The sequence below is a fragment of the Vicugna pacos genome, chromosome 16 (genome assembly GCF_048564905.1).
Source record: "Vicugna pacos chromosome 16, VicPac4, whole genome shotgun sequence".
Classification (NCBI taxonomy): Eukaryota; Metazoa; Chordata; class Mammalia; order Artiodactyla; family Camelidae; genus Vicugna; species Vicugna pacos.
This window is the reverse complement of record NC_133002.1, coordinates 59,077,339-59,093,048: the sequence shown is the minus strand read 5'-3', so window position 1 is coordinate 59,093,048 and position 15,710 is coordinate 59,077,339. Positions and strand designations below refer to the sequence as shown.

At 55.7% G+C, this 15,710-nt stretch overlaps 1 protein-coding gene across 5 annotated transcripts in view; it reads right to left on the bottom strand.

Moving 5' to 3' along the window:
* MGAT5B (alpha-1,6-mannosylglycoprotein 6-beta-N-acetylglucosaminyltransferase B) overlaps positions 1-5,879 on the bottom strand; it is a 66,618-nt gene extending 60,739 nt beyond the window's left edge. For 4 of the 5 annotated variants that reach the window (XR_012059865.1, XM_072939656.1, XM_006199427.4 and 1 more), the window contains exons 1-2: positions 5,165-5,856; positions 1,280-1,392 (exon numbers count right to left, since the gene is read on the bottom strand). Coding sequence is in view for 3 of the 5 variants with exons in the window: in XM_072939656.1 (XP_072795757.1) it covers positions 1,280-1,392; positions 5,165-5,232 (181 nt within the window). In the remaining 2 variants the exon portion in view is untranslated. Of the gene's footprint in view, positions 1-1,279; positions 1,393-5,164 lie in introns of all 5 variants that reach the window. The other variant, XR_012059866.1, reaches the window with a different exon arrangement.
* Between the last annotated feature and the right edge of the window lie 9,831 nt (positions 5,880-15,710).

Sequence of the window (15,710 nt, the reverse complement as noted above, 5' to 3'; positions counted from 1 at the left end):
TGTATCGAGCTGGCGTTCTCTGCCAGATGCTGCCCGAGACCCTTCATAGGTGGCATCTTACACCTCCTCATGACAATCCTGGGGGCAGGGGGGACTGTCATCCCCATTTACCAGAGGAGAAAATGGAGGCTCAGGGAGACAGAGGCATCTCTGTGAGGCAGGGATGGATAAACTCATTTACATTCAGGCTTGGATGACTAATACATGTGAAATTCCTGCCGGGAGCTTTTGCAAGTTTAAAGACGTGGCCACACAAACCAGAGGGATGACTCTAATGAGGAGACACCAGACGGCACAGTCAGTGCCCCTCAGAGCACCCGCCCTGGACCACAACCCATTCCACTGGCGGGTTTATCCTTTGCTGGGAAGAGGGGAGCCAGACAGAGGAGGCCTGGGGGTTCGAGAAGGTGGACCTCAAACAGAGGCCTCCCCAGAGGGGCAGGGGGAAGCCCACAGAGCGGCCCCCTGAACAGCTGCAGAAACCCCATTTGCCTCAGTTTCCCCACTGTGTTCCTCCTTCCCACTGTTACCAGAAAAGGCCCTGGGACACCCTGAGCAGGACTCTCTGTGCTGTTCTCTGTTCTTCCCGGAGTAGGATGAAGGTGGGGGGCAGGACCCACGTGCAGGAGGTGGCCTCCCTGGTCATCACCCCATCACACCCCACACCACGTGAGCTCATTCAGTCCAACCCCTGGCAACAGCCATTGCTCTCCTCTCAAGGTGACTTAAGCGACTTGGACAACAGCACACAGCAACAGCACAACAGCACAACAGCACACATACTAACCAGGTCTTCTGCTCCCCAAAGTCTCCATTCCAGCGCCCTGCAAGTATCGTGTGGGCAAGGATGAAGGACCAGAGAGCCTGGAGATAAGACACGTGAGCCCACGGCCAGGCCTGCCCTCTCCCCTGTGCTGTGGCCACAGCCTGGCCCAAAGGCGCAGAAGATGTGTGCCTCAAAGAAACAGATGTCATGCTCAGAGACCCCAAACCTCCCCACTGGAGAAGCAACACCGGCAGTGCTTTCTGATGCCTGGGAGGCCCTAGTTCTAAGGACTCTCCTGGCCTGAGACTCTAGGCCAAAGGAAGCATGATGATGACCACAGCCAGGACAAGAGCAAAGCAGCGTGTGTGCGAGGCGCCCTCCAACCGCACATCCGCTGACAAGGCAGCCCGATGCCCCGGGAAGCTCCCTGCAGGGCTCGGCTCCAAGACCCCCCTCTCCTCGATGCCCAAACCCCCGCACCCCTTCGTGACCGGCCTTTCCCCACCGAGTTACCTTCTGTGCGGATGGTGAAGGGCGAGTCCCCAGGGCGCCGGGCTGAGAGCTGGCCTCCCAGAGACGTCATCAGGAAGCAGAGGGAGAAGAGGCCGATGCCCAGGACAAAGAGCCTGCAGAAGGCGACAGGGCGGGCAGGGGCAGTCAGCGCGCGCGCCTCCTGTGAGGGGCGGGTCAGCACACGCACCCCTTCCTGTGAGGGCTCCCTACAGAGGGACAAGTGAGGAAGGGTAGATGGATGGAGAAATTCAAGATCAGAGGGCTGAGCTCCTGGACCAGGAGGTCTCCATCACCATGGGATAAAGAGAGCAAGGGAGCATAAGCCAGATGCCAAACCATGCAGGACAATGACACAAACTTAGGTATAAGGCTGGGCAAGTTCTGAGACCTCCAGCAGAGGTCCTCAAAGTGTGGTCCCCAGGCTGGCAGCATAGCATCACCTTGGAAATACTAGAAATGCTCATTCTTGGGCTCCTGCCCCAGGCTTATGGAATCACACACTTTGGGGGTGGGGTAAGCAAGGTGTTTTAACAAGGTCTCCAGGTAACCCTGACACACGCTCAAGTTTGAGAACCATTGGTACAGAAGGAGACAGAGGACCTGAGGCCAGCCAGAGGGCAAATAATTGGTCCAGACAAAACCCACCAGGATCCCATCAGTCACCTCAGCCAGTATCTGTGTACACAGGCCCTGCCACAGCAACTAGTCCTGAGCTTGCCTGAACACTTCCTTGTCATGTTGGGGAGAGGGGGGAGTGCAGACCAGATGGTAAGATTTAGAAGGACAGGGCCATGTGGCCGCCTTCTGTGCCCAGACTCTCCCTAACCCACATCCTCATCAGGCAGGCACACGGTAGGTGGCACCATGGACTGGTCAGTGAGCTGACACCCATGTACCAGGTGTCACGCAGGTGTGTGGGGTCACAGTGCTCAGGGGACTTGGCCCAAACATGACTGTTTACTCCTTCAACACATAGTTTCTGATTACGTACCAAGTGCCAGGCACTAGGCTATCCCCAGAGGGACAGCAGGGGACCCACCCCAAGTCTGGCCCCAGGCTCCTGCTGTTTGCATACTAGATTCTGGACCCCAGCCAGGAGAACTGAGCTCACCAGCACAGCCAGAGGTGGCGACTGCTCTGGGACCTTGAATCTATCAGGGGGTTTGGTAGATTCAAGCTGGCAGAGCTGAAAGGGGAGTGCCCCTCTGGTCAGGGTAAAGAACCCCATGTCTCGTGGAGCCAGGCTCACCACAGGGAGCCCCACAAGCCCTGCCAGAGCCCTCCAGCCCTCCCACCTCCACCCTATCCTCAAACCCCACCCTTGTTTGTATCTCTGTGCAAGACTTGCTTTATGCATTTTAATCTTCATTATTTGGAACTGGCAGAGCAGTATTTAATTAAAGAAAACACATAATTGCAGAAGAAAATAAAAGCACAACAAAATTCCCAACCCATATTTAAAAGAAGTTGTTAGAGATTAAATCAGAGAGGTGGGGGAAGAACCCAAAAGCAGAGATGGCACTGGAAGCTTCCCCCAGGAGCTGACAGGGAGGACAGGAAAGATGGCACAAGGAACACTGCTCCTTCACTTCCCAGGGACCTCTTACTAAATTCCACCAAGCCTGGGGGTGGGGCTCTGGCCCTGGGATCCCCAAGATGAAGTCAAGCTGGCCTCAGGCTAGCAGCCAGAGGGACCGTGAGGGGGGAGGGTGGCCATACACCCAGGAAGACCCTGCGGGAAATTAGCAGTTTGTCTTCCCAGCCTGCGGATAAGGATGGATGTCTTCAAGTTTCTTGGCCCTCACTCCCCACTTCCCTTCCCCAGCTATAGGGCTGTATTTAAAGCTGGGGTCCTGGGCTGCCAGGGTCCAAAGAGGAAAACAGAGCCCAAAACCTGAAGCCCCCTCAGACACCTCATTTGAATGTCTCTCTGCCAGACCCCAATCCTGGGGCCATTTATAGTCGATTCAACTTAAAACTGTTTTGTCCACCCATGTATCCTTTCAAGCAACATTCCAGGAGCAACTATGGAATGAAGGCCCTGCCAGAGGCTCTGGGAAAACCTGAGAAATGGCTCCCAGCCTGCCTTTAGGACTAACAGTAGGGGTGATATGGTCGGAAGCTATATTCTCCCCCGTCTGAAGGGGACTTGAAGACTTCACTAGTGGCTGTGGGTCTCCAGGCAGCCTCGGGGTACCCTGAAGGGAAATTATGTAACTGGAGGGTGGGGGGAGGAACCTCTGAATTCTGCTTTCAGATAAGAGCCTGAAAGAAACACAGGCCAGGACCCCAGAGAGAAGCAGTGTTAGGAGCAGGCGCTGTCCGAGGTGCTGGCATCCAGCCACCACGTCCAGTTGCACCAGGAAACGTCCAGTCAAGCTAGGACCGGTGGCTGGGCTTCCCATGGCCTGGAGGGAGGGGCCGACATTGGGTGGGAGAGACAGGGCTGAGGGCTCTCTCAACAGTCTGGGTCAGCCAGGGATTTGAGGATTTCACTGGAGGAACAAGACTCTTTCCTGAGACACAGCGTCCCACCCTGCTTCTCATGGGAATCTCACATCAGGGGTTCCTGGCACCCCCAATCACCTGCCCAAGGCTCCACCTTGGGGACCCCCAGCTCTATGATCCTCCTGCATCCTCTGGACAGTGGTAGTCCAGCATAACCCCCGCCGTCCTAAAGGTTTCTCTTCAACTGTGCACAACAGGCCTGCAGATCCAGGGGCTGGATGCAATAGGGAGACTAGAGCCTCTTGAGCCATGATCTCATGTCAGGAGCCGGGAGGAAGCTCAACGCGGGGCATGGGAGGGGTCCAGGTCTCCGCCTTAGGTTTGGAAGGGAGGGGCTCAAACCCAACCCCTTCCACCTCCTAAACTTTGGGCACCTCCTTCTGTCCAGTTCCTGTCCTCCTGGACTCCTTCCAGCTCCCGGACTCCACCTGTGGCCGAGTTCTGAGTGTGGCCCCTGGCCCTGGGACCCCGCTGCTCCCTTGGGGCCCTACAATGCCCAGCCCCCGGGGGAGGTTGCGCTCTGATCCCGATAGCCACCCCATCATTTAGCGCCCCCTCCCTAACCCCGGATACAGGCTCCGCTCCTACGATGGGGAAGAGTGGGAGCTGCCCCGGTACCACCAAATTCTGGGGGCCCTGGGGTGGGACCAGCAGAACCCAGCCAGCCCGCGCGGCCACAGCCCTGCCTGGCCTTGACCACCCTAACTGGGGTTGGAGGGCCGGTCTTCCCTTACATCCTCCACACTCTCATCGCCCTTCCACTCCACAGCGTCGTCTCTGCCCCTGCCTCCCCAAGGCCCGCCATCAAGGGACGAATTCTCAGCAAAGGGGGTCCTTGCCCCAATCTTGAGAACCCTCCCGTTGGAGACAGGCACGCACCCCGCCGCGAGAAGAGGATTGCGCCCAGAAGCGGGGGCAAAGGGGGTGGTACAGGCAAAGGGGGTGGGCGGGCCAACTCAGGGCTCGACGGGCCCGCCGGGTAGGGTGTCCTCCGGCACAGCGCGCTAACTTTGCCGCCGGGGTGGGGCCGCTCGCGAGGTGGAGGACCCGGAGGAACAAGGAAGGGGCGCCCTGCCTGGGGCGCCTTCTGGGCCTGGGACCACAACATGGGTGATTTCTGCCCCTAATCCCACCTTCGCACCCCGAGTCCTCTCCAACCTAGACCAACTCAATACACGTCCAGAATTACACACCCTCCCCACGCGAACCGGTTCCATCCCTTTTCCAGCCCCGCTGGCCACCAGCAGGGGTTGAAGCAAGAACTGCCTCCTCTGCTACGGGGGGCAGGCACCCTCGCAGGGACTGACCTCGCCCATCCCTACCCGCGCCCTCCTCGGAGAAAAAGACGTCCCCGCGCCAACCGGGAGAGAACTTTACCGAAAGGGTCTCAGGGTGACCAGGCATCTTCTGACCATTATCTTCCCATCGGGGTTGACTGTGATCATTGTTCAAACTTGTCTGGGCGAGGAGCCGCGGGCGAGGTCGGACGCGCCGTCCCGGGCCCTGCTCCCGCCGCGTCCCGGCCGCGAACCTGCTGCGGCCCGAAGCTCGGTCCCAGGGAGGCGAGGGGCGTGGGGGCTCGGCGGCTTCGCTGCCCCGGCCGCGGCCCGCGGGATCGGCGCGGCCTCGGCGGGCAGGGGAAGGGGAGCCGCGCGGCTGCCGGAGGGCGGTGAGGGCGCCCGGCCCGGCCGTCTCTGCGTCTCCGCCCTCCCCGCTTCACATTTTGGGGGCCGGGAGGCGGCGCGCCCCCAGACCGCCGGCCGCGCGTCTGCCTGCTCGGGCTCGCTCGCTGGGCGGGACGGCGCCGCGGCGCGCAGACGGGCTCCCCGCCGCGGGCGCCCTCATCCCCGGGCCCGCGCCCTCGGTGCCGGCTAGAGGCGGCCCTGGGCCCGCGCCCCGGTGCCCCGCGCTTCCAGGCCGCGCGGCTCCGCGGCACCGCGCCGCGCCGCGCCCATGGCTCCCGGCGAGAGCGCCCGGCTCCCGCGCTGCCTCCCGCTCGCTCGGCTGCCCGCGCTCGGGTGTCCGGCGTCCGGCCCCGCGCCGCGTTACGCCGGGAGGCGCCGCATTGTTTCCTCGGAGGAGGCAGCTGAGCGGCGGCTGGGGCTGCCCAAGAGCGGCCGTCGCGCTTCCTCGGAGCGCTGGCGCCACCTCGTGGCCGCAGCCCAGCAGCGCGCTCCCCCCGTCCCGGGCGGGGCGCCGGGGGACCGGCGGGCGAGCCGGCGCGGGTCCCTGAACCTCTCTCCAACCGCGCAACTTCCCCGGGCCCAGCATCCCGGGTGCCACCAGCTCCGAGTGCCGAGGGGTGCTTCGGCTCCTGCAGAGCACAGAGGAGGTCGGCGCTGGGAGGAGATCCCCCTTCCCGCTGGTGCCGGAGCCCTCGCTCTGGCCGTTACCGCTGCCTCTACCGCCGCAGTGGGCTTCTGCACGGGCCCCTTCACACCCACAATGACTTCGCTTCACAGCCCTCACCCATCCGCTGGCCCTCCCTGGACAGAAACTGTAGCAGCTCCCCTTGGTTTGCTGAGTTCACAGTCAGCCCGAGACACTGAGGCTGGTCCACCGCGCCCAGAAGCAGGGGCGCGCTCCGTGGGCCTGGGTTCTAGTCTCAGAACCTCCATTAACCAGTGGGTGACACGTGCAAGCCAGGGGGCCTCCCGGGCCTCGGTTTCTCCACCATGAAATGAGAGTGACCCAAGGTTGGCTAAGGTTCCTTCCAGCTCTAAAGCATTCACACACCCACACCCCTTTCACCCCCACCCCGCCCTCCCTCCACTTTCTAACTCTGTAGAGGTGTTTGCCTTTGTAGAGAGGGATTAGAGGCACCTGTGAGCATCCCCGGCCGGCACACCTCCCAGAGCAGGGCCTGGATCTGAGGGCTTCGCTCAGGCAGGAAGAGCACTTGCTGGACCAGCCTGGCCAGGCACAAGACAAGGAAGCCCCAAGCTGTGAAGAGTCCAGGGCCATGTGTAAAGCCACATGGATGACCCTGGAGGTCCTTCCACCCCTGGCAGGGTTTAGGAGAGGAGAAAGCCTTTAGCCTGGTCCACCCATCTAGGACCCCCGCCACCGCATCCCCAGCCCCTTCGCTGCCTGCCTAGCCCACCTCCCGGCCGCCTTCTCAACCATTTCTCACCAGCAGTGATGCACGGTCTGCTTTTCCTGCTCCTTCTTGATCAGAATTCACCTGTGCCGTGTCCCATTACCTCGTTGCCTTGCTCTCCACTGATGTGACAGCCGATGACGAATGGGTGTTGGCGGACTAATGTGTTACTCCAGCTAGCTAACAAATTTGCATTGAACAAGGACATGCTGACCGGGCCTTCGTGCAGAAGGGTGACAAATGGTGGTGGGAAATTCGGGCATCACGGCAGGCTGGCCAAGGAGAGATCTGAGGGCAGGGGGTCTCTGCTGGGCATCTGAATCACAGCTGGTGCCTGGACACCTCCATATGCCACACACTCAGGCGGTAACGGAAGCCTTGGGTGTTAGGGTGAAAGCCACATCACTCAGGCATGAAATGTCCCTTCCCACTGTGTGCGTCTCTCCAGTAAGTTCAGGGGGTCACATGTGCACCTGGTTGGCATTTTGGACCGAAGGGAAGGGGAGATGACGAGGGTCTCCCCAAAAGGCACATCCATGTCCGGTGGGGATCCTCTGGGCAGGCGGGCTTCTCACTGCTGGGAGCCGGAATTCGGAAGATGGGAGAGGGTACTGCACACCCCTCTGGGTCTTGCCCTCTGGGACATGGGCTTTGAGATGGGCATGGGGAACCGCAGGCTCCATGGGCCAGGCAGGGGAGCGTGGGGCAGACAGTGAAAGACGCTTTCTGAGCCGGGCCACCCAGCTGCCTCCGCCTTTCAGAATCTGTTTCCCATGTGTCAGCCTCTCGTCTGCAGTGAAGTTGGGCGTACATGGTCCTCCTTGCTCTCCGCTGTGCTACAGACATTGGGAGAAGACCTTGTGAATCCCATCATGCAACCTCGGGTACAAGCTCTCCTCAGTTTCCTCAGCTGTAAATCGGGCTATTCGGAGCCTGCCGCACAGGGTGCTTCTGAGAACTGAGCCTGCGGGTGCCTGTAAACAGCCCATCGCCGGCACTGCTGAGCCCTCCCAGCGGGCCGTTATGGTTGTTCTTGTCATGGTCTACCTGTAGCAGCTGCTGCCAGTGCCACGCCCTGCTCCCTGGGCATCCACCTCTCCGTGCCAAGAGGCAGACTGTTGAGAACACATGCGTCGCTGCCGGAGGCCTTTTTCCTGGCTGTGGGCCTGTGCCCGAACGTGCAGGGGCCAGACAGAAGTGCCAGGGAATTCATGCCCCCGAAGCAGCCCTCGAGGAATAGACAGACACCCATCTCCTCTCCCCCGGGTGGGGTACTCCGGAGTGTGCACTCGGCTCCCAGAGCTCCCCGGCAGACTGAGCTCCAGTAGCCCTCAGTGGTAACCTGCTCGCTCACACACGCCACGCTGGCTTCCTTCTCCCCTGCCCCGTCCCCCACTCCTCCATCCGTGTTCCTCGGGCCACCTCCCAAATAAATTACTGGCGCTTGAATCCTTGTCTCCGAATTTACTTCTGGGGAATTCAGACCAATACTCTGCCTATCAGCCAGTGGTCCTCAGCCCTGACTCACAGCAGAATCACCTGCAGAATGTAACAACACAGAGAGTCCTTATTTTGCTTTGGTACCTAAGATGGGCCCTGGGTGCATTTAGTTTTGATGACACAGGTTATGCCCACATAGCTGGCCAGGGTGGAAGACTGCTGGAGAAACAGTCACATTCTGGATGAAAACCTACAGCCTTCAGATGAGAGGCAGAGTGGCCCTAAACAAGCCAGAGGAGGACAGGGGCACTCCTGCTGAGGGTGGGGAGGGGGGTGCAGTGCATCCAAGGACTCGTGACATTAGGTTATGTCACATTCCAAAACCTCCCCTTCCTATAGTTCTTTCTTTTGAGGCTATAACCAGAAGCACAAGCTAGTCCAGCATGGGGTGTCAGATGCAGACTTCATATTGGCCTGGGCATCCCAAATGTGGCACTTCCTGGCCCTCCCTCCATGCCCTGGTGGTCTGACTAGAGGGGTCAGGAGAAGCCCAGAGGCAGCAGGAGGCCCTGGCCAGGCAGTGAAGGACCTCTGTCCAAAAGGGGGAGCAGGACTCCAGGGAAGGGGTTTGGGGCAAGTGGGTTGATTGGGGGTTGTCGTACTCAAAACACCGAGACGGTGGGCCGAGCTAGTCTCCTAAGGGCGCCGTAACAAGCTACCCCAGCCTGGGGGGGCTTCAAACCATAGAAATCTTTTCTCTCCCACTCCTGGAAGCCACAAGTCCTGAATCAAGGTGCTGGCAGAGTCAGCTCATTCTAGGGGTCTGAGGGAGACTCCCTCGCACGCCCCGCTGCTGGCTTCCAGGGGGCCCAGCAACGCTTGGCATCCTCGGCCTGCAGCTGCTTCTCTCTGGTCTCTGTCCCCACATGGCCTTCTCTGTGTGTCCCTGCATCCTCACCGCTTCTTATGAGGACCCCAGGGTTCACACTAGTCCCGAATGGCCTCATCTTAACTAATGACATCTGCAAAGACTTTACTTCCAATTAAGGTCATGTTCTCAGGCTCCAGGTGGACACAAAGGGGGTGGGGTGGGGGGACACTATTCAACCTCCTGCAGGAACCCGGCAGAAAGGGGTTGGGGTGATCAGAGACTGCCAAAGATGGGAGGTCCCTGAGGGGGGCGTGCCGCCGTTGCTTTGCGTGACTGCCGGTCCAGTTATTCCATGCTAGTCAGAAACCTGGGCTTCTCATGTGAAATCACATAATTTTAAAATGTAGGCTCAATATTTTTAGAACATTGTGCAAGACCGATAAAATCCATTAGCGGTCTGCCGTCTGGGTTCCTGTGCAGATGTAACCAGAGGGCTGAGCGGAGGGCCCGCCAGCCTTGCCCACCCAGCAGGTCCAGCTTCCCTGAGCCCAGTGCCCCCCTCACAAAGACACAGTGCTGCTCCCAAGAAGGTCAGCACCCCTAGTGTTTCTGGGCCTCCCCACCCCCTCGCTGGGCCCCCCTGGAGTCTCCCGGGTGGGGCAGGGCATCACAGCTTTGACTGCACACCCACCTTCTCAGGGCTTCCAGGTTGCTTCTGGAGCTCACAGGGACCTGGGGTGGGAAGAGGAGAGAAAGAAACGCGCTGTTTATGGTGTTTGAAATCCCCATTTAATGTGCTCCGACTGCCGCAGCAGACAGCACATTAAGAGGCAATAGGCCATTGTCCTTTGCCGGAGTGCGGAGCATTAATAATGTCATAACAGCATTTACCGACACTGCACAAATCATCAACAGCCTGGCCGGGCGGGAACAAGCCGCCGCCCGCAGTCTGGAGCCATGCAGGGCGGCGAGGAGTGGGGAGAGCTGTTTCTCCAACGTGCATTTCATGCTTTGTGTTTCACAACATTTAGGCTAATCCTCCGATTGAAAAGCAGTGTCTGGGGTTTATTTTTATTTATGCCAGAAGGCCATTCTGCCGCACAGCTTGTGGGAGCTGGGAGCTATTGTACTGTCCTATTCCTGCTACATCCGTGTCTGTGTCTGCGTCTGTGACTTCTGTGTCTGCGTGGACAGGGAGAAAAGCCGGGGACAGACTAGACAGGGGGCCTCCCCCCAGGTGGACTCCATCCCAGCCTTGGAGACAAAGGTGAGCTCTTCATTTAACATGATCATGAGATTCCGTTGAATGAGCACCTACTACCTGCCCGGAAATGACCCAGGGATTCTGAATACATTACCATGTCTACATTGCTGTTTTATTTAAATTTACTTTAGTCGGACCACATTAAAAAAAAAAGATCCCCTTTCTTTCTGGACATTTTTCCCAGTTGCATCACAGGTCACTGCAGGAATATGGGAGCAGCCATCTGGGGTGAGCAGAACCATGGTCTCCCAAAGATGACCACAACCCGATCCCTGGAATCTGAATGTGTTACCTTACATGGTGCAAGGGGATTGAGAGTGCACCTGAGGACTTCTACATAGCAAATGCTGACGTTTGTCTGCCTTATTTTCCTACTGAATTACAAGGTCCATGAGGACTTGATTCAGGCCCAGAGAAAAAGAAAATCATTGTTATTATTTGCTTCCATTTCCTGGACACCCACCTTGCACTAGGTACACATACTATCAATTTTTACTAAGCCTGCCAGCTCACAACTCCTATTTCACACACAAACACTGAAGCTCAAAGGATGAAGCAATTTCATTCCTAGGTCTGGTCCCAAGAGAAACAAGAGTACACAGTACTCAAAAGCCAGTACACAAATGTTCATAGCAGCGTGGTTCAGAATAGCCAAGTGGAAATCACGCAAATTTTTCATCGATGGATGAATGGATAAACTGTGATTTGCCCACATGATGGGATGCTATTTATTCAGCTTTAAGAAGGAATGATCCTCAAAAAATTAAAAACAGAATCACCACACGATCCAACAATTCCACCTCTGGGTATATACCCCAAAGAATTGAAAGCAGGGTCTCAAAGAGATATTTGCACACCCATGTTCAAGCAGTGTTATTCACAATCGCCAAAAGGTGAAAGCAACCCAAGTGTCCATTGACAGATGAAGGAATAAACAAAATGTGGTCCATCCCTACAATGGAATAGTATTCAGCCTTAAAAAAGAAGAAAGTGCTGACACACACCACCGACCTTGAGGACATTACGCTCAGTGAAATAAGCCAGTCACATATCGTATTACCCCATTTACAAGAAAAATCCAGAACAGGCAAATCTATATAGACAGAAAGCAGATTAGTGATTACCACGGGCCTGGGGGAGGGGAACGAGGGTGGCTGCCAACGGGTAGGGGGCTTCCTTCTGGGGTGATGAAAATATCTCAGACTGCACGGTAGTGATATTCGCAGTCTCATGAATATACTAAAAGCCACTGAATTGTACTCTCAAAAGGGGTGAATTTATGTGAATGATATCTCGATTTTTAAAAAATGGAGTAACTTACCCACGAGCACACATTAGTGAGGGAGAAAACCGAGATTTGACCCCAGATTCCATCTCCAAAACTGGTCTCCCCAGGTGCTCTGTGCTCTTGTGTATTTGGAGACACGTCACAGAAGACGCTGCGGACCAGACATGGAATGAATGTCAATTCTCTGACGCAAACATTTAAGAAGGGCCTCTAGCATGTTATGGTAGGTACTTAGAACTCTCCTCCTAGAATATGGGTCATAAAGCCCTGTCCCTCCCCCATCTTCTCTTCCCTGACTGATGAAAAAAATTCTTAATTAAATGCCCCTTGGCTGCTGGTTTAATTCGATAAATATAAAATTGAAGCATGTTAATAAAGCCATCACTCAACCTGGATCCCAGCAGCTCTCTGAGCTGAGGGCTCTTTTTTTTTTAATCAATTTTTGAGATGATAATGAATTGGGTCTTGTTTGGAATATTCGAGAAAGCGCTGGCCTAATGAGGTGACACTGAGGAAAAAGGGACATGTCACCTCTGCATGAACTCTCACGGGATCACAGGGCACACACACCTCTCCTCCACAACCCACTCGCCCCAGGCCCGGCCCCCACCTCTCCCCCGGGCCCTGGCCCCTCTGCCTGTTTCTTCTTGTCTCCTGTCTCTCCCTCCTCTGGGCTGGCTCCTGGGACTGAGCCCCCTCTCCGTCCCACTCCCTCACCTCATGGAAGTAGGAGGCATTTTGTATGACTTTCCAGAACACGGTGAGATGTCAGAGAATCCTGCCCTGATCCTGCCACTTTGGTTGACCGCTGGTTGAGTCTGTACGTAGGGCATCATTACGTTTAAACAGCACAGTGGAGGTGTCCTGTTGACGTCCCCCCCACACTGCCTGTGGAACCCAGAAGCAGGCCAGGCAATGAGTGAAGATACGGGACATGATGTGCACTCGGCCCGGCCCCTAGGACCCTGGTTCCTCAGAACCCACAGTATACGGACAGAACCTTTCCTCCTAAGGGTTTTTTTTCTGACATATACTCTGTCCTTTTTTAATCAAAGTGAAAATCATATTCTGAAATATACAAATCAGTAGCTTTTAGCATGTCCAGTTCATTGTGCAACCACCATCTCTATCTTGTTCCAAAATATTTCATCTCCCTAAAAGAAAACCTCGCATCCACTAAGCAGTCACTCCCTATGCCCCTGGGGATGCTTACTGGCTTTCTGTCTCCACAGATTTGCCTAGACGGGATATGCTATACAAGTGGAATCACACAACGTGTGTGTGGTCTTTTGTGTCTGGCTTAGCATAATTTAGCATAACGTTTTCAAGGCTCATCTCTATTGTGGCATGTAGTCTCAGAACTTCCTTCATTTTTATGACCAAATAATATTCCACTGCAGGGATGGACCACACTGCGTTTATGCATTCATCTGTTGATGGACATTTGGGTTGTTTCCGCCCTTTGGCTCTTGTGAATAGTGCTGCTTTGGCCTTTTTTCTCTCCTCCTCCTCTTCGTCCTCTTCTTTCTCCTCCTCTTCTTCTTTTTTGTTGCAATTAAATTTTGTTTGCAAACCAGCCACCCTGTCCACTCCACGGAGGCAAACTACGATACCAGCTTCCCGTGCCTCCTCCCATCCTGCACACTATAACCCACAGCAATAGGTAACCAAACGGGCACTTATGGCTCTGTCCACGGCAGGTTCGTGGAAGGCATCTGGAAGAGGTGTTCGGCCAGAAAGGGGGTCACCCTCCCACGGACTAGAGCCACCATCTAGGACAACGTCAAACCACCAACGACAAGATCCCCTGGTGGAAGTATCAGTTAGGAAAATGCATCCTGTGTGGTGTGAATACAGCTCTGAGTTAGCAGCTGGCAGTGAAGGTGGAAGAATTAACCAGTGTGTGTTTGTGGGGCGGTGGGGTGGGGAGAGCTGTTCAAAGCAGGGCCTGCTTGCAAAGCTGGTTCTGAGCTGGCATCTGGGCACTTGGCACTTGAACTTCACCCTCCGTTCTAGCTGACAGGGCGGATTCGCCGTGCCTGCACCTGCCTCTACAAATGATGTGGTCTGGGGTGAGCATCTGCTGTGCTGCAAGGGCGCTGGAGCCCTGAGAGCTGCCCAGCCTAGATGCCTAGGTGGCCAGCCCCCCGTGAAAACGTTGGGGGCTGAGTCTGTAACAGGCGTCCCTGGGCAGACACATTGCCCGTGTGTTACCGCATTTCCAAGGCTGGGGAGGGAGCAGCTCTGTGCACCCTCACAGGAGGGACAGAGCATCAGAAGCCTGTTAGCATATTTCTCCAGACTCTGCCTGTGTTTTTTTCCCCTTGCTGATCCTATTGTGTGTCCTTTCGTTGTAATAAATCTCAGTCACGGGTACAACTCTGTGCTGGGTCCTGTAAGTCCTTCCCATAGGAATCACCAAATGTGGGGGCCCGGACACAGGACCCCAAGACACAGGGAACCAAAGGGAAAGATTGGGACTAAGTGGAAATCCAGTTAAATACTGTCTCCAACCAAAACAGGAATCAGTTTGCACTATATTGGTGGGTTGCCTTGGCTACACTTAGTCTGAAAACTTAGAACCCTTTGGCAGAATAGCCATGGAAGACTGGAAGGGCTTGGCTTGGGTGAAGTTTGCCAGCGCTGAATGGAATCCCGGAGAGGCGCTGTAGGGAGTCAGGCCCTCGCAGGACGTCCCAGCATCTCAGTGAGTCAGACACGGGCTATACAGTCTGCTGGTAACGGGCCACCCAGCATGGTTAGAATAGAGGCTCCCCAGGGCAGAAATCCTACTCCCCCCTCATTGTAGATGTGAGCAGCTCCAGGACCTCCCTGCTCCCATTGCACCCTTCTCTGCGGCTGTAGATTCCAGTCTGTCCCGAGCGAGGTCTTCCTGGTGACTTGTCTCCATAATCATACTCCATCCTTCCTCCCCATAAGACCTTCAAATGCCCTTGATTCTTCCTGAGGGTGACTTCACTGGGCCCTGCACCATCCAAGCAGAAGACTCGCCTTGCTTCTCATCTTGACCCACAATGCATTCAGGGCATCAGGATTTGGCCGTGACCTTCAGAAGGCCTCCGACGATGAGCGTGCCCAGCAGGCATGACCGTGACTCAGAGAGCAGTGGTAACAGGATGACTCAGAGTCTCGGAGAGCAGCGCCTCGGCCTGCGGGTGCTGGAATCATCCATCAGCCACACACCAGATCTGCTTCTGTTTCTCTCATCAGAGAACAGGCTCTGGGGACAGAAACACTCAAGGAAACACAAGCCGAGCCTGGCAGCTCCTGCCCTGACCTAACACTGATTATACTCTGACATCCTCGTAGAAACAGCACAACTCACAAGCAAAGAAAACAGAAGAGAAAATGAACAAATGGGTCAACATCAATCCATAAACGTCTACCCAGCAAAGGGGACCATCCGCAACGTGAAACGGCAACCCATGAGACAGGAGAGTATATTTACAAACCTCATATCCAATAAGGGGTTAATAGCCCCCCAAAACAAGGAACTCATATAACTCAACAGCACAAAAATAAAAAGAAAGAAAGAAAGAAAAAAGAAATAACCCTATTTAAAAACAGGCAAAGGACCTCAATAGACATTTTCCCAAAGAAGACATACAAACGGCCAACAGGTCCATGAAAAGATGCTCAACAACAAGAAGATGAAATCAAAACCGCAGTGAGAGACCACCTCACACCTGTCAGCGTGGCCAGCATCCAAAAGGCAAGAGAGGCGTGTCAGCGAGGATGCGCAGAAAGGGAGCTTTTGTGCACGGTTGGTGGGAATGTAAGCTAGTGGAGCCACTATGGAAGACAGTATGGAGGCGCCTTGAAAAATTAAAAATTTCCATATGAGTACCATAGGATGCAGCAAGTCCACTTCTGGGTACATACACGAAGGAAACAAAATCACTGTCTGGAGGAATTATCTGTACTTCCATGTCTATCGCA